Source organism: Acartia tonsa, chromosome 4, assembly GCF_053477335.1.
Source record: "Acartia tonsa isolate MP-2025a chromosome 4, ASM5347733v1, whole genome shotgun sequence".
Lineage (NCBI taxonomy): Eukaryota > Metazoa > Arthropoda > Copepoda > Calanoida > Acartiidae > Acartia > Acartia tonsa.
This window is the reverse complement of record NC_137263.1, coordinates 55,787,219-55,815,137: the sequence shown is the minus strand read 5'-3', so window position 1 is coordinate 55,815,137 and position 27,919 is coordinate 55,787,219. Positions and strand designations below refer to the sequence as shown.

Sequence of the window (27,919 nt, the reverse complement as noted above, 5' to 3'; positions counted from 1 at the left end):
TAAATTTATTTTATGTTCGTTTCTTTTACTTTTTATTTTTGCATGTTAAGCTTTGCGTTATGGATGCTGTCATTCTTGTTATATGATATTCATGACTGTTTTCTTAGATATAATATAATTCTTTTCAGACAAGCTGAAATGTAAAAAAAAGTTAAATTGAAATGTAATTGACGAAAGATCTATGAATCTGAATTCATTAAGTCAACCTATAACGTTACTACTTTGTAATACATATCAACATACTAAATTCCACCACAATGTATTATATTCTGTAACGTGGTGGTGCAAAGGCCTGATGGTGGTTGTGGCAGGCCGGGCAGAGTGCTCCTAGCTGGCTCTGGCTAGCGGCTGGCCGCTGTGCCGGCCCAAGTGAGGTGGAGGGGCAGATGATGGGACTTCTGCAATGGAAACTGACTGTGATATCAATAGTGTTGCTAGCAAACTCAATAATACAAAATGTTTCGCCAAGGTATGTTTTCTATGGATTTGTTAAGAATTTAATTTGTACTTTTAATTTTACAACTATGTGTTTAGCAGACCTTATAAATAGCTGACAATGAAGGCAGAAAGATTAAAATTTAAGTTATTTTGTTATAACCTGAAATAGATTTATTAAATAATTTTGTTAATCCTTATAATAATTTAAAAGTAGAAGAAGATCTGTGTGTACCGAAGGATCTCACTAGCCGCTGAACCGATAAGGTTCTTCTTTACAGTATAGCTTCTCATAGGTCCTGGGAAAGTTTATAGCTATTTGAGGGGAAGGTACCATCACCCTCTCAAGAAAGATGAAAAAATGTGAAGTGCTGCCCATTGTATATTTTTGGTAACTAGCTTAACATAGATTGAAAAGAAAACATTTCACTTGTCCCTAGAGGCCTCTAGGGGCGCGGCGTATCCGCTAGTTTATCAATATTTTTATTAACTCATTTTTATAAATTTTAAGCACTGTATTTTTTTTTCAGGCCATACATATTATTTTCAAATCGGAGAGACATACGTCTGATGGAATTATTGGATTACAAACGGAAAGCTCCTACAAATATAATAGTAAAAAATTTAGAAGACGCGGCTGCTCTTGACTTCTTTCTAGATTATAATCAGGTACTATCACTTATTATTGATTTATGAACTTTTGCTTTTGATTAGGGTTGGGCCGGATACTTTTTTGGCCGGATACCGGATATCCGGCTGATTTCAAACGCCGGATATCCGGTAACCGGCCGGATATCCGGCAAATATCCGGTTATCCGGCCAAATTACCGGATATCCGGCCGGATAACCGGCCAAATTACCAGATACTAAAGTAGCAAAAAAAAATTTCTTCAGAAATCTTTTATAAATTTACATAAAGTTAAACTTGTTCAGAAAAAATGTTCTTCTAGCTTCAATAATAAGAAAATTATAGCCATTTAAAATTTTAAAAAGCAGATATTTTAGGTGTAAAGTATAAAAAATTATAGAGCCGGATATCCGGCCGGATAGTTTCAATATCCGGTATCCGGCCGGATATTAAAAATGGCCGGATATCCGGCCACACCGGATATCCGGCCCAACCCTACTTTTGATTAACTATTTTTTTAACTTGCGGCTGTGCCCCTATCATCTATATGAATATAGAAGGATAGAAAAATAGCCCAAAACCATAACAAGACTTTCACAAGAATAAATTAGCCCAAAACCATCCTGGAACCCATAAGAAGCTTCATTGTAAAGGAGGACCATATCGGTTCGGCGGAAAGCGAGATCCTTCACTACAGACAAAAAAAAGTTTATTACTTTATATAATAGGATACATACATGTGTCGAAATTCTTGTTTTAATGATGCAAAGTTTAACCTTTCTAATTTTAGGTTTGTTGGTCTGAAATCAACCGCGAGGTTATTCGTTGTGCCAAAATTGACCCAGGCTCCCGTGGAAAAGTAACCAAGACAGATGTCGTGTCTACCGGGCTTATCAAGCCCGAGGGCCTGGCATGCGACTGGGTCAACAACAAGATCTATTGGACGGACAGCGACACCAAGCGGATTGAAGTGGCTGGCCTCTCCGGCCTTGACTCGGATAGAACCGTCCTGCTGTGGGAGGACCTTGACTTGCCGCGACCCATAGCTGTTGACCCTCAGTCGGGCTACATGTTCTGGTCTGACTGGGGTGACTATCCTAAAATAGAGAAATGCGGGATGAACGGTGATCCAAAGACTAGGCAAATTATTGTTGACAGTGATCTCATTTGGCCTAACGGTCTCACGCTTGACTACTCGGAAAAACGGCTGTATTGGGTGGAGGCCCAATTGTCCTACATTGCCAGTGTTGACTTCAACGGGCGCAACAGGAGAACTGTTTTTGTTGGTGATAAATCTGATCTACCTCAACCCTTTGCTATCAGTGTGTTCAACAGTGTCCTGTATTGGACAGACTGGGACACTAAATCATTGAATCTCTATAACCAAACAGACAATGGCAAAGGAAGAATCAAGATAAAAGGCAAAATAGATCCCATGGATGTAAAAGTTTTTGATCCCGGAAGACAACCCCCGTCCATCTCTCCTTGTCAGAAGAACAATGGTGGATGTTCCCACATTTGTCTGGCTGCCCCGGCACCGGAAAAGTTTTCGTGCAGGTGCCCGACTGGATTTAAAATGTTAAACTCTACCACTTGTGCTGATAGAAACAGCAAGATTTTACTCCTTGCTGCTCGACATCATATCATTAAAGTTTCTCTAGATACGCCTGATTATACAGACATTGTTGTTCCCTTAAAATCTGTACTTAACTCAATTGCCATAGATTTTGATCCTGTTTCGGAAAAAGTTTTCTGGACAGATTTAGCCGATGATAAAAAGCCATCAATTCGCAGTGCAAAATTGGATGGATCTGAAGAAATGGGTGTTGTTGAGAACGACGTTGATCATCCCGACGGCCTTGCTGTTGATTGGATTGTCGGCAACATATTCTGGACTGACAGTGGGACTGATAGAATTGAAATTGTTCGCCTGGATGGTTCAAATAGACGGGTAATTATAAGCGAAGATCTAGATGAACCAAGAAGTATTGTTGTTGATTCCATCAATGGCTGGATATTTTGGAGTGACTGGGGTAAGATACCGCGCATTGAACGGGCCTGGATGGATGGACGCAACCGACAAGTTGTCATACAGTCAGAACTTGTCTGGCCCAACGGAATAGCATTGGATGTACCTCGGCAAAAGCTGTATTGGTGCGACGCTCAGCTGGATAGAATTGAAGTTAGCAATTGGGATGGATCGGAACGAACTATTCTCATTGATCGGGACATGCCACATCCTTTCGGCTTCACACTTATGGGCAACCAGATTTACTGGACAGATTGGCAGTTCAGATCAATCCACGTTGCCAACAAGTACACTGGCCTCAATCGGTCAGTGCTAGTCTCACATCTGGATGAATTAATGGGCCTGAAAGCAGTTTCTACGTATCCCGACATCAGTGAAACTTCTCATCCTTGTCACACGCTACATTGTTCCCATCTCTGCCTGATGACACCGGGAGATGGTGCAATTTGTTCTTGTCCTAACGAATACGAGTTGACTGCAGATAATAAAACTTGCATCATCCCAGAAGCTTTTCTGTTGTACACAAGGCGTGATGACCTACGTAGGATCAGTATGGAAACACCAAATACAAATATATTAATACCAGTAAAGCATGTTCAGGAAGCAAATGCGCTTGACTTTGATCCCAAAACCGGGCTTATCTATTGGACTGATGTAAAATCTAAAACAATCTCCCGAGCTTATTTGAATGGCAGCAGCCAGGATACCATAGTAGAGTTTGGCTTAGACTTCCCCAAGGGTGTTTCAGTTGACTGGCAAGCTAGAAACTTATACTGGCTGGATGCTGAAATTGGTCGGTTAGAGATGTCTCGGCTGGACGGCTCACAACGACGAGTGTTAATCTGGCAGGATGTAGACAATCTGAACAGTATAACCGTGGATGTGGAACGAGGTTACCTGTACTGGTCCACCTGGGGACAAGAACCATTGATTCATCAAGCCAGGCTGGATGGGTCAGGTCGAAGGTATCTGGTGGAGGGGGAGGGAAGAGCTGGTAGTCTGGCGCTTCATCAAAATCTTAACAGGCAAGTTTTTATTCTACAAAGTAAATTTTTTTATAAAGCGCAGCACTTATACATTTAGGGTGATTCTTTACTTGCATCTGTTCATCCGTAACAGAAGCTCTGATTGTAGATAAAGAAGGAAAAAAAAATGATTTTCTATAAAAAGAATTATTATGTTAAAATCTCAACAACTGTTTTAATCATACCCAAAAATTCCGAATGTCCAATTAAAACTTAGGTACCTATATATATTGCATATTAGGGCGGGTTCATATCGGAATTAGACAAAGAGGGGATATGCATTCAAAATTTTTTTAAAATCAGAACTATGGCTTCATGGTGCTCCCTGGAAAGGCCTTGATGAGCTGAATCAGGAACTTTTGTCCGTTTCAAAATATCTCATTCCTAGCCTTAGAAATCACGAAGAAAACGCATTTTTTTAAAGGTTTATTGAGAATTGTCCAATTTGTAGAGGTTTTTTTTAGATTTTCTCAGGCTAGGAACGAGATTTTTTGAAACGGTCAAAAGTTCCTGAATCTTCTCCTCAATGTCTTTCCTGGGAGCACCATGAAGCCATAGTTCTGATTCAATAAATTTTTGACTCCCATTTACAAATAGCTATACAATTGAATGTCTGGTCGTCAGCGGTTTTAAGACTTAGGATACATTTTAAATCATCCAGAGGTGTATTATACTCATACAAATCATTAGCAGATCCCCGCTTTGGCCTCAGAAAAAAAATGTCCAAAATCGACCCACCCTATTGCATATGCCTGTTATAGCAGATTTTCCTCGAACTTTTTAATTCAAACATCAATTTTAAGAAAATCTTGAGCTTTATTTTTTGAATATTATACCTACATTAATTCAGACATAAATAATAATTTTTATTATAGGTTATACTGGGCAGATGAGGACATGAAACAAATTAAATATGTTGACATCGAAACAGGTATAAAAAATTTTCTATTTATAAGATGTTAAAAGGATGTTGATTCATTAAAATCTTTTTGTAAAAAATCTAAAATCCTAAAGAAGATTTTTCAATATTTTTCTCAAAAAACACCATCAATAGGATGCTAACATGCACCTCACTTATTGGTCAGTTCCCTCATCCAGAAGGGTAAAGGGGGTGGATAGGGTGATCGGGGGATTGTTATTTTAGCCAGCTACATGCTTCACTTTATTATAGTACATGATAATCTGGTGTAAGATCCATGTAATAATAAATCCTAATTGTCGTTCAATTTTTCAGGTGCTATAACTGTTATAGTTGATGTTGGAGAGCCGCGATGTATAGCTCTGTACAAGGACAACCTGTTCTGGACAGACTGGAACTTCCAGACAGTCTCCAGGCTAAACCTCCAGCAGCCCAAGACGTCCAGGACAGTTATCCACAAAAACATCGACTATGTGATGGGCCTGCTGGCTTTCACTGAGAAAAAGGAAGGTGCAATTGCTACGGATGGTCTAGTAGAGTCTTCTGAATGTTTGAAAAGTAACTGTGATGGCCTTTGTCTTCTAAAACAAGAAAAGGTATTTTATTTTGGATAAAATGGTTGATTGATTGATTGATTAGCCATAGTCTCTTAGGGTTTGGACCTAAGTAGTCATGGAGTAGGCTGAGACACTTTTGTATAGCCACTAGGGCTATCAAGCTCCACGTTCAAGCACATTATGACTTGACCCGCTATCTCATGAGAGCTACTCATTATTACCTCACCCTCGCCGAGTATGGCAGGTGTCCCAAATTAAGTCACCGTAATGAATGACGCTCTCCGAAGAGGAGCTTGGGATAAGGGTAGTACTGATATTATGTACTTGACTATTAAGTATCCAAACTTACTCAATAATCCCCTTCTTACACAACCAGGGGAAGTTGTGTGAATGTATTCAACTGAGAAATTCGAGTTTCCACATGGGGACTAGAACTCGAACTCTCATCTCATGGATAAAATGGAAACAGGCCAATAAAACTGGTATCTTTAGTGATAGATATCGTACGCAGGTTTTAGTTCAACACACGCAATATATGACAGCTGTCCCATGATATCTCATTTTAACACCAAGCTGTATGAAATAGAAATATTTATCAATAACCAAAACCTGAACTAAAGCAGAAGCATGAAAACAAGCATAAGAATGTACATAGGTTGTTTTTTCATATAGGGGAGCATATAATTAAGATTTATCTAGTATATTATCAGGGGTGTATATTCTGCACAAGATCTATTTTTTTTCCCCTGCTACAAAATTTTTTATTTTTTTTCCCCCCTAGATTTTTCTTAAAAAGTAGGGGGGAAAATAGAAAAATATTTAAAGAACTCTATATTTTATTTAGTTTATTCCTCCTACCACACATTTTTTTAGTTTTTTTAACCAAAGAGAGGGGCGAAATGGAAAAAATGTTTTCAGTTTTCTTAATTTTTACATTTTTTTTCCCTCCAACCACTTATTTTTTATTTCCCCCCCCCCCCTGAGCCGGGGATCCCATGCAGAATATACACCCCTGTATATTATTTAATTTGTACAATAATACAAAAAAGTGGGGAGGCGGAAGTGACACTTTTTAAAACCAAAACTAGAAGTCAAAGGAACTTAACTGTGAAGAAATGGCGCCAGAAAACCGCAGTTTCACGGCGTATTTTTTTTTGCCTTTTCTCAAGAAATTTAAATACAAGGAACGACAGGAAAGTGGAAGGCTGCTAATGCAGGAGAAGAGAAGTGTGGTTTTACTAGAAGTATGATGCCGTTCAATATATTTGCATTTAATATTGCGATTTTTTTTAATATTGACATGTGTCAAGTGAAAATATTAGGGAAATTTCTATGAAAAAAAATTTATCTCAGATGATTGTAAATTGTCTAATTTGGCGAGAAAGGGCAAAAAAAATTCGGCGGGAGCGGCGGTTCCACTGCCGTTTTTTCACAGTTCCATATTGTACCTCTTTAAAGCAACTGCCATGGCAAATCTAAGACCTGTAACTCTTTATTTAGTTTAGTTCCTTGAACTTCTAGTTTTGGTTTTAAAAAGTGTCACTTCCGCCCCTTTCCTTTTGTTGAGTTTCCGTATGGCAAACTCGTACCAGGAATCTTCATACTGAAATAAAACAAACATACCTAAATAAAAATGAAAATTTTTTCTTGTGCTTTTTTACTACTTACTTTCTCAATAAACATTGAAGTATCTTGAAATATTCAATGAAATAGCTAAAACTCACCCAAACAACAGTGTAATCAACAGATCAGGTAGACAGGATCAATGCCATTTTACACTCTCTAAAATACACATGAAATCTTCAGTTGAGCATAATTAAAACCCCAGAAATATTCACTCTGTAACGGGGATAGAATAATAAACAAAAGTAATAAATGATAAAGATAATAGCAACATCATATATTGATTCTTTACATAAATAAAACACAGGAATTTATATTTGATCTTTTAAGCTATCATAAAACTATATTGAAGAGTCCTCCTTCTTGTATCACATGTACGTCGGCCTCTTCAACATATAGGACTCCTTCCATAGGTAGGTATTTGATCTTTTATGGTCACATCACAGCATAGTCTAAACAATAACAAAAATATGTATTTATTCAAATTATCACATATCTAGCAATTTCTAAAGTCCTATTTTTATTTAAATGGAAAATCTTTCTTTTAGGAAAATCAACGAAAGCCCATGTGTCTTTGTCCGTCCCACTACCAGCTTGGCGAGGATGGTCGCACATGTACAGGTCCCCGCTCATTTCTCTTGTACAGCCAGCGCAACAAGATCTCGAGGCTGGTGCTGGACCCCACCAACCCGGACCAAGTGCCGGACATTGTCCTGCCCATCAAGCGGGCCAAGGCCATCCAGGGGATGGATTACAACATGATGGACAAGAACATTTACTGGATCGATCAGGGCAAGAGGGGCGAACAGCCGTTGAGACAATCACTGAGGCGGTCACTTGACAATGGAGAGGTGGATAGGATTGATGTGTTCGACAAGGTGGCCAGTGGTGCGCAACATCTGTTCCCATTTGATTTGGTTATTGATCCGTACACCCAGCTGCTGTACTGGTCTTGTCTTCAGACTAATTCTGTCAATGTCACTAGGTGAGTCCTTTAATATTAGTAAATAATTTTCCAATATCGCTTCTAAATTGATTAATATCTGGTGGATTAAAACCGGTTTTCAGCCATACTGAAAAATTATTTATAGCATCGTATTATATCCAGTTTTAATTTCTACGATTATAGAAATGTACAATCCTAAAATCCAAACCAGTTTCTTTAGCCCGTGCCATCGGCATCTCGGGGCTAAAAAACTGGTTTTAATCTTATAATTGTACATATGGAAACTGTTTAAGATAACGAGCGAGAAATAAATATTATGTACCTTTTAGTTTTAAATGATATAATTTGAAAATGCAGTATTTTTGTCTCAAAAAGTTACTAAAACGTTGTCATAACTATAAGATTTTAACTATTAATCATTGAAATATTATTTTAACATACCTAATAACCTATTCTTTTATTCATAAAAGTACTATTTTTGTTTTAGGTTAAATGGAAATGATTCCATCCCGTTGGGACCCATCTATTTTGGAGGAGGCAAAAATCTCCCAAGATATCTAGCTCTGAATCCGATACAACAAACATTATTTATCTCTATGTCTGGTGAATTAGCCGGGGAGGCCAGAATTGACATGATCCAGCTACGCTCCGGTCAGCATACACAGCTGGTCAACAGCTCTTTAGGCGATGTTATTTCATTAGCTGTCGACATAGCCACTAACACACTTTATTGGGCAGATAGAACCTTAAAGAAAATAGAAATGATTAATGTAAACGCATTAAAACGAGTCGAGCTTATAACTGAGGGCATTGTGGAGCCTGTCGGCATTGCTGTTCAGGACAGCTGGCTGTACTGGGCAGATAGAGATCAGAATAGTATTGTTCGGGTTGACAAACTAACAGGAACTTCAAGACAAACGGTCATTAGTAAAGTTGCAAGGTTATCCTCATTAGTTGCCATTAATTATATCCCACCAGCTGAGCTATTGTCGCATCCCTGTAATAATCCCGAAGTGCACGGCTGCTCGCATTTCTGTGCGCTAGGCGCGGAGCGCCGTGTGGTTTGCACGTGCCCCGCCACTATGGCGCTGCTTGAAGATGGCGTTACCTGTGGCTCGCCGTCCTGCAAGAAGAATGAGTTCACGTGCAGCGGAGCTGGTCCTACGGGTCAGGGGCCTATGTGTATACCGCTGAGCTGGCGCTGTGACGGTCAGCCGGAATGTGGAGATCGATCCGATGAGCTGAATTGTCCTGAATGTGGTCCTGCAAAGTTTCAGTGTAAACTGGGACAGTGTATTCCCTCCATTAAGGTAAAGACCTAGTAGTAAGCTTTTTTTTTGTTTGAAGCGAAGAATTTTGTTAACCTCTGAAACGATATTTTTGTCATTTATAGTTAAGCTTCTTTTAGGTCTTGGGAGGGTTTTAAACTCTTCGGGAAGGGTATATCCCAACCCAAGTAAAAAATGAACCTCCCCAAAAATAAATTTTTTTCTTTTCCTATTTAATACTCAAATTGAAAATAGGAAAGGGTCAACTTTTCCTCTTCCCACATTAAAGCCCCTAGAGGTTTCTAGGGACTTAGCCGCTAGAATAAAAATATAATGAACTTAAAATATTTATAATGTAAAACTTACGACTTACTATTCCTACTAGATGAACGAACTGATCAATAATTCAGGTCCACATTAGTTAGAAAGCTAAACTGACGATAAACTTACCCCTGTCAATATATCAACGTATATCCTATATCAAGGGGGGGGGGAAGTTCTGATACTTTTGCGTAAACAGTGATTATAGGCTTTGTCTTTGGAGTGAGAGGATAGGTTATTTGACAAAAAAGTTTCCTTTTGGGATGTAGTTTTCCTATTTTAAAAAAAAATTTGGATTCGGCCTCCAGGTTCCGGGTCTCCAGGCCTCCAGGTGGATTCTGGACAGGTAAAAAAAAAATTTCAAGTTAGAACAAAACTTATTTAACAAAAGTTGCTACTTTATGGATGGTATGAACTAATTTGAAGAAAATTTTGAAATCGGGCTCCAGGTTCAGGTACTGCAGGCCTCCAGGTGGATCCTGGACAGGTAAAAATTGAAAATTTTTACTCTAAAAGTTAGAACAAAACTTATTTAACAAAAGTGGTTTCTTTATAGATGGTATTAACTAATTTGAAGAAAATTTTGAAATCGAGCTCTAGGTTCAGGTACTGCAGGCCTCCAGGTGGATCCTGGACAGGTAAAAATTGAAAATTTTAAGTTTAAAAGTTAAAACAAAACTTATTTAACAAAAGTAGCTTTTTTATAGATGGTATTAACTAATTTGAAGAAAATTTTGAAATCGGGCTCCAGGTTCAGGTACTGCAGGCCTCCAGGTGGATCCTGGACAGGTAGAAATTGAAAATTTTTACTTTAAAGTTAAAACAAAACTTATTTAACAAAAGTAGCTTCTATAAAGATGGTATTAACTAATTTGAAGAAAATTTTGAATTCGGGCTCCAGGTTCAGGTACTGCAGGCCTCCAGATGGACCCTGGACAGGTTAAAAACTGAAATTTTTTTCTATTAAAGTTAGAACAAAACTTATTTAACAAAAGTTGATACTTTATGGATGGTATTAACTAATTTAAAAAAAAAATTGAAATTGGGCTCCAGGTATAGGTACTGCAGGTGGATCCTGGACGGGTAAAAATTGAAAATTCTACTTTAAAAGTTAGAACAAAACTTATTTAACAAAAGTAGCTTCTTTATAGATGGTATTACCTAATTTGAAGAAAATTTTTAAATCGGGCTCCAGGTTCAGGTTCTGCAGGTCTCCAGGTGGATCCTGGACAGGTAAAAATTGAAAATTTTTAGTTTAAAAGTTAAAACAAAACTTATTTAACAAAAGTAGCTTCTTTATAGATGGTATTACCTACCTGTAAAATACCTCTTATGGGCGAGGCTGACAGCCCGAGACCAAAACCAGTCCGAGTCCACCAGCCCAGGAAAACTAAGGGGAGCAGTAGTGTCCCCTTTTCTGTCCATTCACCCTAAATAATTCCAGTTTAGTCTTGTTAATCTTTCTAGGTTTACCCTTGATGTCACCCTTATATCCCCGCTAGAGCCGCAGCTCTTAGAGGGATTTTTATGGGGTGAGTTAGAGTTTCCCTTTCTCTTTATTCCTGAAATGGTTTGGATTAGTATAGCTGGGTCCAGTCTTCCTAAAACTAGTTTCTAAGGGTTAGTAGGGAAAGATTTGGTGAAAGTGTAGAACGCAGGAGATAAAAAGCGCGCGCTTGATTTCTTCAAGGGAAAGTTTTCAGTTGAAGGTAAAACATCAAACTGTTGATTAAAAATGTCTTTTAATGCAAACATGGAGCTTTGGACTGAGATGAGTGAACGTTTACAAGGCCTACGAGCGGCTCTGATGAATAAGGCTCGGACTGACGAGGAAAATGTCAAGAGAGAGGTTGCAAAAAGTCTGTATAAGAATGGATATCTAACAACCCAGCTTGAGTACAGCCGACCCACCCCTGAGCACCCTGCAGATGCCCAAGCTGATGAGTTGACAGCGCTCCAGCACGAGGTTGATATGCATGAAGCTACTAGTATCGCTATTTAAGGCTTTCAGCCCTAAGTACCTAGTTAAAACTGATTTAATTTTCAAAAATTCAGATTAACTACCTAGTTTTATCATGAGAAATGTTGGTGTTCTATCTATCATTTATGAAAGTCTAACTCTAATAAATCTGATAAAAATCTAATGTAACTTGTTATTTATACTGTACCATAACCTGTATAGTAGTTGGATGTTTGCCTGTCAGTAACTCTTAAATGTCTTAAGTGCGATGTCTACAATCATATAGTCATACAATTAAGTTATCCTTAGTTTAAATTGGCTAGGTTTTAGCCACCTTAACTTGCAAGGTTTTTGCAAGTGAGAATCAGCTAGTTTTCCTAGCTTATATGTAATAATATTGCAAGGTTTTTGCAATTTCTTTTTCCTGTGTGTCAGTATTTTTTTACCTAAAGATATTTGGCTAGGTTTTAGCCATTCCTGACTTGCAAGATTTTTGCAAGTATAATCTTAGCTAGGTATTCTAGCTTTCGTTACCTAGGTATTTTTGCAAGATTTTTGCAAATGTTGGTCGACTAGTTTTTCTAGTCTTATAGTATAATGGGCTTATTTTCATTCTAGATAATCGAATCTACGCGTTGCTTTAATAAACTTAAGTACGTTATCAAGGTTAAGGGTGGGTAAATCTATAACTCGCAAGAAAATATGTCCTAGATGTTGTTGTCTTGCATGGCTGAAGGCTGGGCATTCTGTTAGATAGTGTTCTACTGTTTCAGCATCGTCAAATTCTTCGCACTGTTTGCATGTAGGTGCGGCCTCTATTTTCATGTTGTTCAGATGGTAGCCAAGTGTTGCATGGCCTGTATAGATTTGTGTGATCATGTTCATCATCCTTCTCGGTTTTGTTATCAGTTTTCTCCATAAACCATTCTTGACACTGGGTAGCATCATTTTTGTTTGTCTACATGTTGTGATCTTCTCCCATTCTTTCTGCCAGTTTTTGAAGGTGAAGTCTTTAATTTCAGCTTTTATATTTGCATCTGAAATGGGGATGCATTCTCCAGGTGTGTGTATTTTCATCATTGCCCCTAGCTTCGCTTTTCTATCGGCCACCTCGTTTCCAAGGTGGCCTTCGTGTCCAGGTACCCAGGCCACTAGCACTCTGTTGTCTTCTCCAAGTTTGTTTAACAGTCTTTTGGTCTCAAAGATCACTTTGCTTCTTATTTGATAATTTTGAATTGCTGTTATAGCAGAGGTGTTATCAAGGTAGAAGTTTACCGTCCTGTTCCTTATGTTGTTTGATATGAGTGTGAAGGCTGCTTCTGCCAGCGCTAACAATTCAGCTTGATAAACCGTTGTATGGCTACCCAGGTGTTGGGCGCCACTGATCTTAAGTCCTCCTCCAGTAATAATGTAGCCAAATCCTGCTCTTCCTGCCATCTTGCTGCCATCTGTGAAGCATGTAATTACTTCCTGGTCCTTTGTTCCTGGCTTCAGGTTACTTTCTCTAGCTTCTTGTCTAGTTCCAATCTTTGTTTTAAAGTGTGTAGGTACAAACTGTGTATGTACCATTCTGTCTCTTGGTAAGAAGATTGTTTTAATGTTCTTTGCCAGCTTACGTATAATAACTGCATGTGATTTTTCACTGACTATTTCAGCCTGCTGCACTGTCCAACTGTTGTTCCATATCAGTCTTTTGTAGGTGTTGATACTTTGTGCCTGAAGGTGGAAGACTATAGGTTCTAGTCCCAGCATCACTTCCATCCCCGCCGTGGGGGTGGACTTCATACTGTTAAGTATGGCCAGACAACCTTTCCTTTGTACTCTCTCCAGTCTTTTTCTGTTCTTTCCATTTAGTTTACCTGAGATACCTTCAATCCAGATCATAGCTGCATACGTCAGGACTGGTCTCACTACTGCTGTGTAAAGCCATCTGCATATCCTTGGGTTGAGTCCCCAATTCTTGGATATCATCTGTCTGCAATACATCATGGACATGGTTGCTTTGTCTGTTATGTTCCTTATATGAAGATCCCATTTGAGATCGCTTCTGAATGTTACTCCAAGATATTTCATGCTTGATACATACTCCAGCTCAGTTTCATTCATGTAAATTTTTGGTAGTACAGGATTTTTCTTGTTGGTAAACAGCATCAGTTTGGTTTTGCTTGCTGAGAAGCTCAGTCTGTGGTCTTTAGCCCATTCCTCCAGTATGTGTATGTCTCTCTGTATATTTTGTGCACAAGATATTTCATCCCAGCCGATTGAGATGTCAAGTATGTCATCCGCAAAAATGTAGAGGTCTGTTGGGTTTCTTTCTGGCATTCTATCACTTAGGTTCTGCTGATTATTATTCCATAGGTGAACGCTTGCTACGGATCCTTGTGGTGTGCCTCTAGTTGTTTGCTTGGAAACCATGACGTCATCATGCATAGCTGTCACTTTTCTGTTTTTAAGCATTGCTTCTGTCCACATTACAGTTTGTCTTGATGCTCCCATCCGCTCCAGGTTATGTATCATCATATTTATGGAGGCGTTGTTGAAGGCGGCGTCGATGTCTGCGAACAGAACAATCGCACACTCGCCATTCAACTTTGCCTTCTCGATTTTCGCCACTACTGCGTGAAGACAGTCCTCTGTATTGGTGCTTTCCTTGTATGAGAATATTTTCTTGCTTGTTTTAGATCTAAGATGATTTTCACTAACTTCCCAGTAAAGTGTTCTTTCTAAACCCTTTAATAGGAAGCTAGAAAGGCTAATGGGTCTTTTAGATTTAGGATCAAGGCTGTCTTTTTTACCAGGTTTATCAATAAACGCTACCCTGGTGTCTAGCCAGGTTCTAGGGCACTTACTTTCCCTCACACTTCTACGCCACATCTTCACAATGTCCCCCCCAATGATTTCGATACTTTTCTGTAAATGACACGGATAAATGCCGTCCATACCCGGAGATTTAAACGGCTTGAAAGATTTCAATGAATTAGTAACTGTTTCAATATTAATAACTCTTTCAATATCAATAAAATTATTATTATTACTATGGTCATATGGTTCCGTATGTCTGTCATCTTGTTCGTCCGGAAAATGTGTATTTAATAAGACATTTAAGGTATCCTTGATGTTTTTTGTGTACTCCCCATTAGGTTTTCTCACAGTACCCAGCTCTCTGTTGTTGTTCATCTTCATCAGTTTCTGTATCCTGGCTGCTGCATCAAGTCTGTCCATTTCCTGGCACATATTGTACCAGGCCTTTTTCTTAGCTGATTTAACTAATGTATCATGCCTATTTCTAACCGCCCTATATTCTGCTGCTCTTTCTTCATTATTAAATCTACCTACCCTTCTCCTATGGAGGTTAACTAATTTCTTACTAGCCTCAAGGTTCGAGCTCCACCATTGTGGACGATTTTTTGTTCTTTTCTTAACACTAGGACAACTATCATTGTAAGCACCTATGATATCATCCCTGAGCTGGTCTGCAGCTGTATCTAAGTCTACCAAATCAACATTACCTCTTTTATTCCGCTTTTCTTGTAAGATCTCCTTGTATCTCCGCCAGTTGGTTTTCTTTATACATCTAAAATTATCAGAGTTATTTATGTTAATATTTTCAGTTAGCTCGAAATCTAAATACGCATGATCCGAAAAAGATTCAATATCACTGACCCTCCATCCAACGACCCTATTAATCAAAACGTCCGAGACAAAAGTTATGTCTAAAACCTCGCCTCTCAAGATGTTAGAAAAAGTTGGTTTGTTACCTTCATTTAAAACTATAAGGTTTTTTGAAATTATGAATTCAAGTAAGTCTTCTCCCCGTTTTTGGGACTCCGACGAGCCCCAACTCAGATGTCTTGAGTTTACATCTCCCCCAATGATAAGTGGTAAGCTATTAACTCTGGCATATTCAACCAGTTCTATTAGTTTTTTGGCGGGCGGCGATTTTCCCTCCGCCTCTGGTTCACCTGGACAATAAATAGAGCAAAAGATTATTTGTTTATTATTAAACCTGAGAAGAACTGCTGTATGATCCCTGTCCGTGAATTGATTAAGTTGGCAACCCCTAACTTCCTTGCTGGTAGCTATACAAGCTCTATTATCATTTTCCTTACTGCAGTACACATTAATATTGTGAAAAAATTTTACCTTATTATTTGAAATGTACGGTTCTTGTACCAAGATAATTTTTCGTCCAAATCCTGTCCGTTGGGCATTTGTTGTCGTCATCGTTGTATCAGTCCGGTCATGGCTCCCAGTTAGCCTGGCCCCACATTGAACTGTGGCAGAGACAGCTTTGTGTAGGTTGGCCTGGGAGATTGGAGTATAGTTAGTTGTTAGTGCTGGGTTGGGCATTAGTATCTGGCTCTAATATGCTCTCGTACTTCTTGTATGCCTTGTCTCTCAAGTCTTCTTTGACGGCGGTGATCATACCGCCGTCAGACAAGAAGACATATGACATACCGAGCTTCAAGCGGCCTTTTAGCCTGATCAGTTCCTTGAACAGCTTCTCATCCACCTGCAGTCCGACCGTGAAGAAGCCATTCTCCGTGTCTGACAGCTTATTCTTGGTGATCTCTGTTACCTTGAAATGATAATCCCTGGACTCTCCAGTCTCAGGGTTGACATATTTGTCCTTTATTATCTTGTTCCACAGTTTTATCTTGATCTCCATTGTTGTCAGATCCTCGCAGAAGAATTTTGTGTGGATCTTGCCCTTCATACTGCGGTATAGTCTCTCCTGTGGCTTGTAGATTATGAATTTTATGCCCATATCCTTTAGCTCCTCTGTGTGAGGGTCCATCCTTTTGATCTCGTTCTGGACAAATTTGGCCGTGTAGTTGTTGTTACATGCAATCCAACCTATACGGTTGTTAATTCCACCAAAGATTGAGAGGTCAAAATCTTCGTTACCACTTGTCAGGAATTCACAATACTTATTAACCATGGTGGCATCCACATGGTCAAAAGCTGCCTGATCGATAGCAATGCTATCATCATCGTAGCGGAATTCATAGATGATGTTGTCAGCTGCCAGGGTTGCATAGCTAGGTCTGCTATGAACTTCATCCATCACTTCTTCTTCTATGAGCTTTGTGATAGATGGTCCACCAGTAGATTCTTCCTTGGCTCTCTTGAGCTTGTTGAATTCAAAGTCTCTCTGTTTTTTGGCAGCACGCTTATCAGCACCAGTTCTCCTTCTCTTCTCCTGAATATCAGATATATCAGATATATTATTAGTATTTACATTTCTCTCTTTCTCTTTATTCTGTACTTCAGTCTTTCTTTTCTTTTCTCTGCTCTTGACCACAATGAAAGGTTCATTGTCATCATCATCTTCATCATCCATGTCAAGTATAGCTGGGTCTACATAGGTAATGTCTTTAGTGTTCCCTTCCAGGTCCAACTTACTGTCATTTGCAGTCCAATTAAGCTCTGTTATCTCTTCTGTTATTTGTAAGTGTCCAACAGTCTTTCTTATTTCCTCTTTTTGATTGTCTTCTAGACTCATGGCACTGAGCTCAAGACTATCATCCTTGATCGATTGTGCGTCGTTGTTAAATGAGTCATCATCAATATCAACATAATCATCATTAGTAACATTGGTTCTCGTAGACGAGTCCCTATGTACATTCTGACTTTTTAAGTTCTCAAAGTTCTTGCCTTGGGTCCTTTCGTTTCCGAAACCCCCTGGCATTACCTGTACAGTAGCCCTTTCATCGCCTTCCGCCTGCACAGGATCACTTCCGGCGTGGGTATCGGTAACCATCGGGGATGTTCCGCCCCTAGAGACCGCGCTGCCGCTACCACCGACGCGGCCCCCATCTCTGCTTGATTTCTTGGCTTGGTTCATTTTTGAAAGAAGTTCTGCAAGATTAATTTGTTATTAACCATAGACAGTTAATTTTAATTAATCCTGGTGGAGAAAGGAAAAGAAAGTAGAGGGATAGATGGAGGAAATGACAAGAGTCTGAGATCTTAAGCTACATAACATAACATCCTACTTGAATCCAATAGCTTAAAATAAGGGAAGTAAGTAAGCTATGGAAAAAGAAAAGGAATGAAGGATTTTGTCCTAAACACAAAATAAAAACTGGAAAAACCCTGACTCACTTTTTAAAAATAGTCGCTACTAATTAAAAAGTTTAACAAAATTTACTAATTTTCACCATTGTTTGATAAAATTTGAACTTGAACTTGAAAATTTGCGGTGACGCTTAAAATAAGTGTACACAATGGTGACCCTAGCGACTCCTTACGGCGATACGTGTAACTAATCGAGACAGGGTTGCCGTCAATCATAATCGTTGGTTGTACTTTTCATCTTTATTTCCATTTAAAAACCAAAATAATCTTACTGTTGTTTGGGGGGGGTAAAGGTAAAAATTTTAGATTTTAAAATGTTAACATCTCTTTTTGTGAAATTATTTGCAAGAGTACCATTTTTAGGGGATAAAAGATGTGAAAATTTTCCTAATTAGACAACCAGTGGTACTCAAATATGGCGACCGTGGTATGACAGTAATTTTCTTGAAAATCACGCAACCTCGTTCCTTATAGTTAAATCTCTTAAATATTAAGATGATCCAACTACAAGTTTGGCCCTAGTTCTTTATAACCTAATTGAGAGATGTTAACTCCTAGCTTAATTTGACTATTTTACACTTGTAAGATTTGTAAAGTAGTGTCTACACACCTTTTAGTTGGGTCCCCTGGACCGTAAGCCCCCGTGCCTCGACAAGGCTTGGTGTATCTACGACCCTCTCTTAACCCACCTAGACTGATGCTCCCTTTCGAGCGGCTAGGCAAGGGAGGGCACACGGGGGATAGATGGTATTAACTAATTTGAAGAAAATTTTGAAATCGGGCTCCAGATTCAGGTACTGCAGGCCTCCAGGTGGATCCTGGACAGGTAAAAATTTAAATTTTTTACTTTAAAAGTTAGAACAAAACTTATTTAACAAAAGTGGTTTCTTTATGGATGGAAGGAACTAATTTGAAGAAAGTTTTAAAATCGGGCTCCAGGTCAAGGTACTGGTAGGATCAAGGTGGATCCTGAACAGGTAAAAACGGAAATTATTTTCTTTAAATTAGTTAATACCATCTATAAAGAAGCTACTTTTGTTTAATAAGTTTTGTTCTAACTTTTAAAGTAAAAAAATTCAATTTTTACCTGTCCAGGATCTACATAGAGTAGTGGTTAGCGCACTACGCTGTGGTTGGGAAAATCCAAGTTCAAGTCCCTTCATAGATATTGCACTTGGATGACAAATGTTGTTGCAATTTGTCATAATATAATCACGCAACCTTCCCTGTGATGCCCTGAGGTTGTAAGGAGGGAGATTTGTAGGAAGTTAGGATCTTACCTATCAAGCAACTGTCATCGTGCTTTCCCTCGTCCATGCTCCTCATTCACATGAGAGTGTCATTAATTAGGGTGGCTTAATATGGAACACCTGCCAAAACTCTAGGCCAGGGTGATGTAATAATTGAGTAGCTCCCAAGAGAATTGCGGGTCAGCTTGTAATGTAACATAGAATACACTCAGCTGTGCGCGAAGCTTACCAATCTATGATTGGCCAAAGGATTCTCACCTCCAATCTCCTCGTGCATCTGAATCCTAACTTCAGAGAATCAAGGCTACATACATACATACACCTGGAACCCGATTTCAAAATTTTCTTCAAATTAGTTAATACTATCTATAAAGAAGCTACTTGTGTTAAATAAGTTTTGTTCTAACTTTAATAGAATTTTTTTTCAGTTTTTACCTGTCCAGGATCCACCTGGAGGCCTGCAGTACCTGAACCTGGAGCCCAATTTCAAAATTTTCTTCAAATTAGTTAATACCATCTTTATAGAAGCTACTTTTGTTAAATAAGTTTTGTTCTAACTTTCATAGAAATTTTTTTCAGTTTTTACCTGTCCAGGATCCACCTGGAGGCCTGCAGTACCTGAACCTGGAGCCCGATTTCAAAATTTTCTTTAAATTAGTTAATACCATCCATGAAGTATCAACTTTTGTTAAATAAGTTTTGTTCTAACTTTCATAGAAAAATTTTTCAGTTTTTACCTGTCCAGGATCCACCTGGAGGCCTGCAGTACCTGGACCTGGAGCCCGATTTCAAAATTTTTTTCAAATTAGTTCCTACCATCCATAAAGAAGCATTTTTCTTAAAATAAGTTTTGTTCCAACTTTTAAACTAAAAATTTTCAATTTTTACCTGTCCAGGATCCACCTGGAGGCCTGCAATACCTGAACCTGGAGCCCGATTTCAAAATTTTCTTAAATTAGTTAATACCATCTTTAAAGAAGCTACTTTTGTTAAATAAGTTTTGTTTTAACTTTTAAACAAAAAATTTGCAATTTTTACCTGTCCAGGATCCACCTGGAGGCCTGCAGTACCTGAACCTGGAGCCTGATTGCAAAATTTTCTTCAAATTAGTTAATACCATCTATAAAGAAGCCAATTTTGTTAAATAAGTTTTGTTCTAACTTTTAGAGTAAAAATTTTCAATTTTTACCTGTCCAGGATCCACCTGGAGGCCTGCAGTACCTGAACCTGGAGCCCGATTTCAAAATTTTCTTCAAATTAGTTCATACCATCCATAAAGTAGCAACTTTTGTTAAATAAGTTTTGTTCTAACTTGAAATTTTTTTTTACCTGTCCAGAATCCACCTGGAGGCCTGGAGTACCGGAACCTGGAGGCCGAATCCAAAATTTTTTTAATAATAGGAAAACTACATCCCAAAAGGAAACTTTTTTGTCAAATAACCTATCCTCTCACTCCAAAGACAAAGCCTATAATCACTGTTTACGCAAAAGTGTCAGAACTTCCCCCCCCCTTGAAAGAATGTTTTTTCTAAGGTATGTGATGGTGTATCCGACTGTGATGATCATTCTGACGAGTCTGCTTGTTGTGCCCAGTCAGAGTTCCAGTGTGCGGTCACTAACAAGTGCATCGACCGCAGCAAGGTCTGCAACGGCGAGGCAGACTGTGGCGATTCCAGCGACGAGCTGCCGCCTGAATGCGACCAACCTCCGACAGGCCTGATTTCTGGCCATATTGGGGGTGGAAATGGTGTGGGTGGCAACGAATCGGCTACGGCTGCCACATCAACATATCTGATTGCCATATTCGCCGCCCTGATCTCATTGTTTATGCTGAGTATACTTGTGTACTACTGCAAACGGCGGACGGCGGGTATGATCGGTTCAGATACGCAAGAGGACAGAGATGCCATTAGACCTCTGGCGTCTGCATGCTCCCGACCAAGCGGCGAAATTGCGGCCGAACTTCAAGTCGGCACACAGTCCCAGGGCACTGCTGGCGGACATATGATTGGCGGAACTCTGGGCTCACACGTCGGCGGGATGCGTAACGGCGGGAGTGCCGGAAATATATTGGCTCACGACGCCGGCAGCAGTAACGGGCTGATGTATGACAGAAGCCATGTAACGGGTGCCAGCAGTACAGCTGATACCAGCAGTAGTGGGAATTATCCTGTGGGGGGAGGACAACATGGTCCCCCACCTTCACCTGTAACTAGTCTTGAATCCAGAATGTCTAAGGTAAACGAATTTTTTAACAATTAGGCATAATATATAATATTTAATTTTCTACAGAAATGGAGAAAAATATTATTTTTATTTTCCGTTTCTTTGACATTCAGTTCAACAGAATTTTATTTTTTATTATGTTTTTTTGTTGAAACAAAATTTGTATTATACCTATTGTGTTGCTTTATGTATCCTTATACTAAAGTAACAGGATGTCTGTGTGTCTGTACCGAAGGATCTCGCTAACCGCTGAACTGACCGGGTTCTCCTTAACAGGGTAGCTTCTTATAAATCCCGGGAAGGTTTATAACTATTTTTTGGGGGGGTTGGACACCCCCAACCCCCCAAAAAAATGAAAAATCCCCCCCCTCAGAAAATTTTTAAAAAAATTTTTTTTTAGCTAAAATTAAATTGAAAGGGGAGGCATCCCCCCCCCAAAAAAAAAAAAAAATTTCGCCCCCCCAAAATTTTTCTTTTAAAATTTGAAATAAGAAATTGGGTTATTAAATTTGACTCTTTTCCTCAAGTGCCCCCTAGAGGCCTCTAGGGGCGTATCCGCTAGTTTAATTATATTGTAATTAGATAATTATTCTGTGATTTCAGTTAAGCCAATTCCGTCTGAAGGGCACGCGAAGTAAACGTTCCGGGGGTGGTGGTGGCCACGGGTTCAACTCTGGCCTCCCAACCGGCTTCACATACGCTAGCACCGAGCCAGGCCGGGGACGGGCGGGTGCTGCCCCGCCGTGCACACCCTACAGCACAGACATCAATGATGAGAGTGACAGCGTGGCCTATTCCTCTATGTATCCACCTATGATGGGCGGCGGTGGCATTGTAGGAGGGGTTGGCCGGCCGCATTTTCCATCGCGGGCTGGCTCCGTCGCCCCGTCGCGGACAGGCTACGAAAGTGAAACGTACTGCATCGAGGAGGAGATCCAACAGACAACATCATATATGATGAGCAGCGCCACGGTCGACGAGCTGCCATCACTGCAGGAGCGGGGCAGATACGCGCCGCCCCCATCAACACCCCTCTATTTGTCTGACTACCGCGATCCGGATAATTCGGGCCCGCCCTCGCCAACAACGGAACGGTCGTTTTTCCTCAATCCGTGTATCCCAGGACCGCCGCCGAGTCCTGTGCCGTCTCTAAATCGCGGCCAACACGGCGGTCAACACAGATCTTCGGAAGAAGAATGTGTTTCTGACTAGATAGGTGTTTTTAATTGATAATCTTGCTTATTTAATTGTACATTTTATGTTATCTTAATCATACACAAAGTGTTTTAAAATGTTACTATGTGCCAAATGTTATATATTAAGTATGTAGAAATTGTATCCATTTTCATATAAACTTAAAAGTTAAACTCTGCACAATATAAAGTAAATCCACCTTAATTTTTTTATAATAAAAACAAATGCCAAAGTTTAGTGCCATATTTTAAGGCTTTTCTTTTACATGTATTACTAAACTTACTTAAAGAGGACTATCCACGAACGAGAGCATATGATTCTAAGTACCTTCCAGCATTGATCCTTAGTATTTTCTTTCAGAATATAATAGGACACCATATATTATTAATATATTGACGAGCAAATTTATGTTTCACCATGTTTTTTAGGTATTTTAATTGATTTTGAAAACTTTTATGAAGCTTATTCTTTTAATAAAATGGATATTTGATGATACATATGCGAATACTCGTGTTATATAGATTGTAAATTAATCCATATTAGCATTAATTTAAACATACATATGAGATATAGTAAATGTGCTTTTGACTTTTTTTTTAAATTTTTATCATTTGACAACATGGACAATTAAAGACACCCCAAACTCAACAAAACGTTTGATAGAATTTTACCAAAAAATGGTGGACATTTTTTTACTTTTCTTCAACTTGAAGTGGTGAAACATAAATTTTCTCGTCAATATATTATTTATTGATAGTGACCTATTATATTCTGAAAGAAAATACTCAGGATCAATGCTGGAAGGTACTTAGAATCACGTGCTCTTGTTCATGGATAGTCCTCTTTTGCATCTTAGCGAAATATGTATTCAAATTATTTTTATAACTTACTAAGAGCTTTTTATCAAATAGGTGAAAATATTTACAAAAATCTAGTAAATTTAATAAGAAAAAAGGGGAAATTTATTTAATGACTAGGTAGGTATTTAAAATGCAGAAGTATTTGTATCATCATTTAATTGGTATTAGACAAAGAATGTTTATAATCCCCCCCCCCCCCCCCCATCTTGAATCTTAGAAAACAAAGCAGCTAGGGCATTTCCCCCGAGAATCATATTCTTTTTAATTTTAGTTTATATAGATTTTAGACGCATTTATTTTAATTTAGTAATCATGACTGAAAAATAATTTGGTGAATCTTATTAAATCTTAAATTAATGAGGGGGAGGTAGGTTGTGCTAATATTCCGTAAAAGTGTGAGTTTTAAGGCTTAAAAACGGTAGTAGAACGATAATATTCTTTTAAAATAAATATATAAAAAAACTTTTGTCTATGGTTCTATTCATTAAGTAAAACACATATTTAGTTAATATTATCGTTCTACTACTGTTTTTAAGCCTTAAAATTCACACCTTTACGGAATTTTAGCACAACCTACCTCCCCCTTTAAGATTAAAATATTATCTATGAATAAAAAAGGCATTATAAGTTGAATTTAGTAAAGTTAATTTAATGTTTTTCTATGTTGAAACACCTCGTGATTATTCTTGGTGATTTTATTTCATGTCTTCCAACTACTAGAGCACAAATTTAAACAGAAATTACAATTTATATTACATTACAATTTAATTTAGAAATTCGTAGACAAAAATTTAGTATTATTTAGTTTAGATTAATATTATCTTGCTCAAGCACAAAAAAGCAATCCATCGTTTAAAAAAACACTTTGCCACTACTTTTGTAAATATAAAACCGTTTACTTTAAAAAAAAGGTTGATGTGACTTTTGTCGAGATCCCGTAATCAATGTATGCAGAATTCTAATAATAAGCTTCAGAAAAAGTTAACATTTCATACCTACATAGTTTCTTAGCGATAGGTTTGAACAATTATAAAGTTATTTCTCGCATTCATTTCAAACCGATTAATATCCGGAGCATTAGAACCACTTCTCAGCGTTTCAAAAAAAAAACTATTTTTAGCATCGTATTATATCGAATTTTCTACGAATATAAAAATGTACAAGCATAAGATTAAACCCAGTTTTTTTCGCCCGTGCCTTTGGCATCTCGGAGCTAATAAAAACTGGTTTTAATCCTTTAATTGTACATTTTATATCAGCGGAAAGCTGTTTATAATACGATGCATGAAATAACTATTATGAAGTTTTAGCTTATTTTTTTTAGGCATCATTCACACTTTTATTACTAGATTTCTACAAAAATCAGCACCCACTTTGTCCTATCACATATATCTGCAATATATCATTAAGCTTTGCATGCATATTTAATTAGCTATAACTTATTTCATTGAGCAGCAATATACAATAAGAGATATAAGTTTTCCGGAATTTTAATGTAGGGAGGAGATTAGAAATCTGCATCAAATTTTAAGGATTTTTTTTTATAAAATTCGTTTTTTTGTATAATTCTTTATCTAAAAGCGGAAATACATATTATGTTAATTAATTTTGACCAATAGGATAGGTGAATTTTAAACTACCTGCGCTCTAATTGGTTGAATGATGTACGACATCCAATCAGAGCGCTGATTTTTTAAATCCACCAATCACGGATGCCAAAATTAATTAACTTAATTTGTATTTCCGCTTTTAGATAAAGAATTATACAAAAAACGAATTTTATAAAAAATCCTTAAAATTTGATGCAGATTTCAAATCTCCTCCCTACATTAAAATTCCGGAAAACTTATATCTCTTAATATACAATATACATATTATTATATTATATTTAGTGATAATTAGTATTATTTAGCATAATAGTTATATTTATTTGTGAATTAGTTCTCTTTAATTGAGACCATAGTTATTATTTTTTTTGTGTTGTATTTTATCCAAACCAGGGTGGTTTTGTTTTCTTGATTGGTGATTTAATAAGACGTCTTTTTTACTTACAAGTAATTATCGGAAATAAAGGGTTAAATTGAGGGCAATTAAAACTCCGAAAGGGGTTAGGAATGGATATAGAATATACGTGGATATTAATATTAGGAAAAAATTGTTATTAATTCAGGTTGCTATCACGGACATCACTTATTGGTCATCCAGTAGGAGGGAGGGGATGAGGTGGATTTTTATTCAAGCTATCAAAAAGACCTAAGAGAAAACATTACCATCTTATAAAAAAGTAAATGTATTATATGTCATCCGTGCCAAATTAAAGTTATACTTGAAAATTTAATCAATCCTTAATGTTTTTAAAATAGTTAAGATTAAAAATTCTTTGAAAATATTAATAGTTAGGTATATATCGCATCGTATTACAGACAGCTTTCCACGGATATAAAATGAAAAATTATAAGATTTAAACCAGTTTTGTTAGTGTATTGGCGCTGAAGGCCCGGGCAAACAAAACTGATATTAATTTCATGATTTTAATTTTATTATTCGAGAAAATTGTCCAGGGGTGTATATTCTGCACAAGATTTATTTTTTTTCCCCTGCTACAAAATTTTTTATTTTTTTTCCCCCCTAGATTTTTCTTAAAAAGTAGGGGGGGGGGGGGGAAATAGAAAAATATTTAAAGAACTCTATATTTTATTTATTTTATTCCTCCTACCACACATTTTTTTAGTTTTTTTAACCAAGGAGAGGGGCGAAATGGAAAAAATGTTTTCAGTTTTCTTAATTTTTACATTTTTTTTCCCTCCAAACACTTATTTTTTATTCCCCCCCCCCCCCCCCCTGAGCCGGGGATCCCATGCAGAATATACACCCCTGAAATTGTCTGTAATACGATGCTATTCATATTTTTTCAGTATGGCTAGGAACCGGTTTTAATCGTTTTGGATGTTAGTGGATATTAATCGGGTTTGAAGCCATACTATAAAAAATTTCTCTACGCCTGATTATTGTTATCTTGACAGTTGACAAGAAAACCTGTATGAAAAATAAAAATGAAATCAACCAAGACTTCTGTTTCAGGTATATATAAAAAATGGCTGCAGTGAGCTTATGCTGTCCCAGAATGGCCACTGGTGTGCACAGGATTCTCAGGAATGCCGACAGAAATATTTATAGAAGCAGGTATTGTTTCTTTATTCAAGCAAAGGGGGGGGGGGGGGGGGGGAATGTGGTGACTCGTGCCACGACATACCAGCAATTTTATTTTGGGTGCTACTCCCTTAGTTATAGAGATAATTGGATGAAATCTTTTGGGCTGGGTCAGTAATTATCATTTGAGACCATGTTATTTTTTTCAAAAATTTTTCCCCTTACAAGCAGCCCTTAAAAAGATTTTGTTTCAATATCTTTAAAATCACAGGAGAAGTACTGTATTTAAGATATACCTTGATATACGAGAATTTGAAAAAAAATGACTAAGTCCCCCCGCAGGGCTGCTTGTAAGGGGAAATTTTTTTGAAAAAAATAACATGGTCTCAAATGATTCCAAATTGCCTAATTCGGCGAGAAATGCAAAAAAAAACTTTTTTGGTTAGCGGCGGCGGACGGCGGGAGCGGCGGTCCCGCCGGTCCCGCCGCCGTTTTCTTAATTCAAATATTTTTTACTTACCAACCTAAAAAGATTTTGTTTCAATATCTTCAAAATCACAGGAGAAGTACTGTATTTAAGATATACCTTGATATACGAGAATTTGAAAAAAATGACTAAGTCCCCTCAAATGATTCCAAATTACCTAATTCGGCGAGAAATGCAAAAAAAAAATTTTTTTTTGGTGGCGGCGGAAAACGGCGGCGGGCGACGGGAGCGGCGGTCCCGTCGCCGTTTTTTTTTTGAAAGATACCAGTAGTTGGGGTAATTACTGACCCAGCCCAAATGATTTCATCCAATTATCTCTAAAACTAAGGGAGTAGCACCAAAATAAAATTGCTGGTATGTCGTGGCACGAGTCACCACATTCCCCCCCCCCCCTTTAATAATTGGGGGTGGGGGGATACTAAAACATCACGGAAAGCACAAAACTTATTAACTCTCTGGCCCCTGGGATAATTATAATTTGGATTGTTGGGCTGCCTACATCCTGCCCCCAATTGTTCTTAGTAGCGAAGCTACTCTATTATTCACATTGTCTGTTAGTCAGTCCGTAACGCTATTGGGGAAATGCGATTTTCTCTGCTGCTAATCAAGATAGAAGGCTGAATTTTTTTTTATATCTATGAGTATTTACTTTGTCCGTCAGTCTGTCGGTCATGCATGAACATTGAGCAGTCATCAAAAAAATATTTTTTATTTTAGAAAGGTTTCGTGATTTTTATGATTTATTGCATAATTATCAACTGAACATCTTTATAATTCGTTTTGCCCTTCGATGAACTTCTAGATCTTCGCTATATATACTTTGGGTATTTTCATCCTTGTTCATGAATTCTCTGAACATGTTATGTTTAGGTTATTATTATCTACAAGCACACAGAATAGAAATGAAGCTATGCCATTACCAACACATGATAAGGTAATACAATATAGAGGCCTCTAAAG

The 27,919-nt window shown here is 37.9% G+C and overlaps 3 protein-coding genes across 4 annotated transcripts in view; 2 read left to right on the top strand and 1 right to left on the bottom strand.

Annotated features, from left to right (window-relative positions):
* Positions 1–27,919, top strand: part of MED18 (mediator complex subunit 18) — a 550,858-nt gene that overhangs the window by 476,238 nt on the left and 46,701 nt on the right. The window lies entirely within an intron of this gene.
* On the top strand, positions 109–26,403 carry arr (low-density lipoprotein receptor-related protein 6). 2 transcript variants are annotated; one of them, XM_080159129.1, is made up of 11 exons: positions 109–469; positions 966–1,104; positions 1,854–4,117; positions 4,993–5,048; positions 5,352–5,632; positions 7,765–8,201; positions 8,650–9,472; positions 20,576–21,280; positions 21,872–22,590; positions 25,215–25,722; positions 26,346–26,403. In XM_080159129.1, the coding sequence occupies exons 1-9, from the start codon at positions 387–389 to the stop codon at positions 22,478–22,480; spliced, it is 5,397 nt and encodes a 1,798-aa protein (XP_080015255.1). In that variant the 5' UTR covers positions 109–386; the 3' UTR covers positions 22,481–22,590; positions 25,215–25,722; positions 26,346–26,403. The 2 variants fall into 2 exon arrangements, with proteins under 2 accessions (XP_080015255.1, XP_080015254.1); XM_080159128.1 differs by having other exon boundaries at positions 26,238–26,403.
* On the bottom strand, positions 15,767–18,498 carry LOC145317877 (uncharacterized). Its single transcript, XM_080159155.1, has 2 exons — positions 17,407–18,498; positions 15,767–16,914 (listed from the first exon to the last, which is right to left on the bottom strand). Exons 1-2 carry the CDS (start codon positions 17,557–17,559, stop codon positions 16,036–16,038), a joined length of 1,032 nt encoding a protein of 343 aa, XP_080015281.1. The 5' UTR covers positions 17,560–18,498; the 3' UTR covers positions 15,767–16,035.

What these genes read in the sequence shown, in the direction of transcription:
- arr (XM_080159129.1), top strand. Translation starts at nt 387, where the DNA reads ATGATGGGACTTCTGCAATGGAAACTGACTGTGATATCAATAGTGTTG. An exon ending in ATACAAAATGTTTCGCCAAG is followed by an intron (nt 470 to 965) that starts GTATGTTTTCTA and finishes TTTTTTTTTCAG; the next exon opens with GCCATACATATTATTTTCAA. An exon ending in GTCTTCTAAAACAAGAAAAG is followed by an intron (nt 5,633 to 7,764) that starts GTATTTTATTTT and finishes TCTTTCTTTTAG; the next exon opens with GAAAATCAACGAAAGCCCAT.
- LOC145317877 (XM_080159155.1), bottom strand. Translation starts at nt 17,559, where the DNA reads ATGAACCAAGCCAAGAAATCAAGCAGAGATGGGGGCCGCGTCGGTGGT. An exon ending in ATGAAAGGGCTACTGTACAG is followed by an intron (nt 16,915 to 17,406) that starts GTAATGCCAGGG and finishes TCTGATATTCAG; the next exon opens with GAGAAGAGAAGGAGAACTGG.